The 3,533-nt window shown below is 46.2% G+C and overlaps 1 protein-coding gene across 1 annotated transcript; it reads right to left on the minus strand.

The window, feature by feature from the left end:
• Positions 1 to 2,356: 2,356 nt before the first annotated feature.
• LOC130042964 (olfactory receptor 4X1-like) lies at positions 2,357 to 3,286 on the minus strand. Its single transcript, XM_056135254.1, has one exon. The coding sequence runs from the start codon at positions 3,284 to 3,286 to the stop codon at positions 2,357 to 2,359; it is 930 nt and encodes a 309-aa protein (XP_055991229.1).
• Positions 3,287 to 3,533: the final 247 nt, after the last annotated feature.

Raw genomic sequence — 3,533 nt, forward strand, 5'->3', positions numbered from 1 at the left:
ACCAGGAATTTTACTCAATGACCTGGAGGCCAACCACACAATTTAGGGGAAAAGGGAGCTCAGAAAGAGAAGGGAACACCAAAACAAAGGGTGTTGGGAGGATCCTCCCAGGATGGGAGAAGCAGCCTGAAAGTAGACTATCGACCAAACATGATTGCCACTCAATGCCTCTTTTGCAAACCACTACACTCAAAAGAAGAGAGAGGGAAATGCCCTGCCACAGAGGCAGGGTGGGATGGGGGCTGGGGAGTGGGAGGGATACTGGGATCCGTGGTGGTGGGAAATGTGCACTGGTGGAAGGATGGGTGTTTGATCATTGTATAATTGAAACCCAAGCACAAAAATGTGTAAGTCTGGAAAAAAATAAAATAAAATGTTTTTTTAGTGGAAAAAAAAAACATGGATATTGAGATCCGTGATGGTGGAAAATGGGCACTGGTGGAGGGATGGGTACTTGATCATTGTATAATTGAAACCCAAGCACAAAAATTTGTATGTCTACAACTGTACCTCATGGTGTTTCACTAATAAAAATTTTTAAAAAATAAAAAATAAAACAACAACAACAAAAAAATAAAATAAAATAAAATTATGGCTCTATTTTGGAAAAAAACCCAAGTGCTCAAGAACAGATGACTGGTTAAAAAAACTTTGGTACATCTACACAATGGAATACTATGCAACTGTTAGAAAAGATGAAGTCATGAAATTTACATATAAGTGGATTAATATGGAGAGTATCATGCTAAGTGAAATGAGTCAGAAAGAGAGGGACAGACATAGGAAGACTGCACTCATTTGTGGAATATAAAGTAACAAAATGGGAAACTAGTACCCAAAGATGATAGAGACAAGGAACAGGAGGATTACTGAGAACATTGGTGATGGAGAATGGACACTGGTGGAGGGATGAATACTCGATCATTGTATGACTGAAACGTAAGCACGAAAGTTTGTAAGTCTGTAACTATATCTCATGGTGATTCATTAAAAAATTGAAAATTTAAAAATTTAAAAATTTTAAAAATTTTAAAATAAAAAATAAAATTCTGGCTCTAAGTCCACTACCAGTATCACTGTCACTCCAGCAATGGCCCAAGGTTCCCTCTCTCTCACCACCCCACATCCCTAGCAAACAGATTTTTTTATGCACTTATTATGGTTTGGGGTCACATGCTTGCAGTAGCATTGACTCTACATGGTTCTGATATACAATACATCACCTGATACACAGAGGAAGGGCTGGTTCTTGCTGTATTGAATGTAACTTTAGAAGGAAAAATAACAATAGTAATAATAATGATGTTTTGGATCCCCAATTGCAAAGAGATCAAGTCTACACATGATAATGCAAGAGCAAAGGAACTTTATTACTAGCTTGAGCCATTGTTAGCTCGAGCTAAGACCCAAGTCTCATCCAATGCAGTGGAGTCTTGACAAGGACCCCGACTTCAAATCATAAGCGGTTTATATAGGGTTGAAAGTTAAGAGCAGTTTATATACTGATCTATTTTCAGCATTGGCCCCATTACAACAGCAGTCAGCAATTAGGCAATGGTTAGCAACAGTTTCTAAAGAGGGTACAGTGATGCCTCATGACCAACCAGACCCAACTGCCCAATTCCTTATCTCAGCAAATTATTCAGCTGGGAGTTTACCAGAAACTGCAAGTCCTGCTTCGGGGAAACAGAAACTGAGGCCTAGTTGAGACTTAATGTTAGCTGCGGCTTGTCATGACATCAGTTTCACCTTCATACCATATGCTAGGTGACCAAAAATACACTTGAGGAGTGAACGGATCCATCAGAGTTACAAGATTTCTAGAGCTGGAGAGATGGTGCCAAGGGCCCAGTCAGGCTTTGTGTGCAGGAGGCCTGAGTCTGAGTCCCCTGATCCCTGCCAGGGGTGATCCCTGAGCACAGAGCCAGGAGTAGTGCCTGAGCATTGCTGGGTGTGGTCTCCAAAAAGAACGAAACAAAATCTAAAATACTCTCCCCACACAGGGGGACCCCCATCCCTGACACAATCATCCTTCTGCTCCTCCATCTCCCTTTGCTATTCCCAGACTGACTCTGGTTTCCCAAGTTGAGTCTATTCCCTCAACAGTCAGTGGGTCTCAAGATCACTGTCCAATGCAGAAGACCCCCCTGAGACAACTTCTCTCGGATTTCACCTGAGACCGCCCCTTCATTCTGCCAATCCTCCCAACCGAGATAAAAGTGCAACTCAAAGAAAGACGATAGGCCCCAGGCTGCTCCATCAGTTTAGAAATAAGAGGCAGAGCGAGCTAAGACCTACCGCACCCCAAATTTCAGATCCCCTCACCTCTTCTATGTACCCCTCTGCCCCCCATCATCTACGTCTCGTCTCTAATCACCTTTCTCTCCACCAGTCTCCTCATGGCGTTTTTCACTTCTGCGTTTCTGAAGGAGTAGATAACGGGGTTCAACAGTGGTGTGACCACCGTGTAAAACACAGCCACTATCTTATCGGCCGGGAAGGTGACACACGGCCTCATGTAGACGAAGGAGCAGGGGATGAAGAAGAGGCCCACTACGGCAATGTGGGAGCCACAGGTGGAGAGGGCCTTGCGCCGGCCTTCAGAGCTCTGATTCCTCAGGGAGTGGAGGATGACCACGTAGGATGCCAGCAGCACCACGAAGCTGATGACGGAGATGGAGCCTCCGTTGGCAATGATGAGCAGCCCGATGAGGAAGGTGTCGGCGCAAGCCATTTTCAGCACGGGGTGGACATCACAGAAGTAGTGGTCCAGGGCCTTGGAGCCACAGAAGGGCAGCTGGAAAATGAGGAAGGTCTGCCCGGTCGAATGCAGCAAGCCCCCTCCCCACGCCGCCGCCACCAAGAGGCCACACACCCGCCGGTTCATGATGACGGTGTAGTGCAAAGGCTTGCAGATGGCCACGTAGCGGTCGTAGGCCATCACTGTCAAAAGGAAGATCTCGCTGCCGCCAAAGAAGTGGAGGAAAAATATCTGTGCAATGCAGCCCTGGACAGAAATGACATTGCTCTCGAGAAAGGAGTCGAGGATGAGCTTGGGGACGGTGACAGAGCAGTAACAGATCTCCACAAGGGATAAGTAGCTGAGGAAGTAGTACATGGGGGAGGTCAGGCCTTTGCTGGCCACGATGGTCACCACAATGAGGCCATTGCCCAGGACGATGGCCGTGTACATGAGGAGAAAGAGGACAGAGATGATTTTCTGCGTATTTCGGTTCGGGGAGAACCCCAACAGGATGACTTCAGTCACGTTGCTCGTGGTGGCCATGACATAAAGCACAGGACCGAGGGCCTGGAATCACAGAAAGCAAAGGACTCTCCCTCACTGGCTAGAAACTCTCTTCTCCAACCTAATTGGCAGCTGTCATTCTGTTCCCTCTTGAGTCCCCTACCAGGAGACAAGTGGACAAGCAACCCTCACCAGATAGATGCTATTACACCTATAAGAGCATCTGAGACTGATGAATGCTGCCATGAAGGCTCCTCTGCGATCCAAGTATAAGCATTAGCTAATT

The sequence above is a fragment of the Sorex fumeus genome, unplaced genomic scaffold (genome assembly GCF_029834395.1).
Source record: "Sorex fumeus unplaced genomic scaffold, SorFum_2.1 ptg000007l, whole genome shotgun sequence".
NCBI classification, from domain to species: domain Eukaryota; kingdom Metazoa; phylum Chordata; class Mammalia; order Eulipotyphla; family Soricidae; genus Sorex; species Sorex fumeus.

Bases quoted from the DNA above. Each gene is read 5' to 3' on its own strand.
- LOC130042964 (XM_056135254.1), bottom strand. From the start codon at position 3,286: ATGGCCACCACGAGCAACGTGACTGAAGTCATCCTGTTGGGGTTCTCC.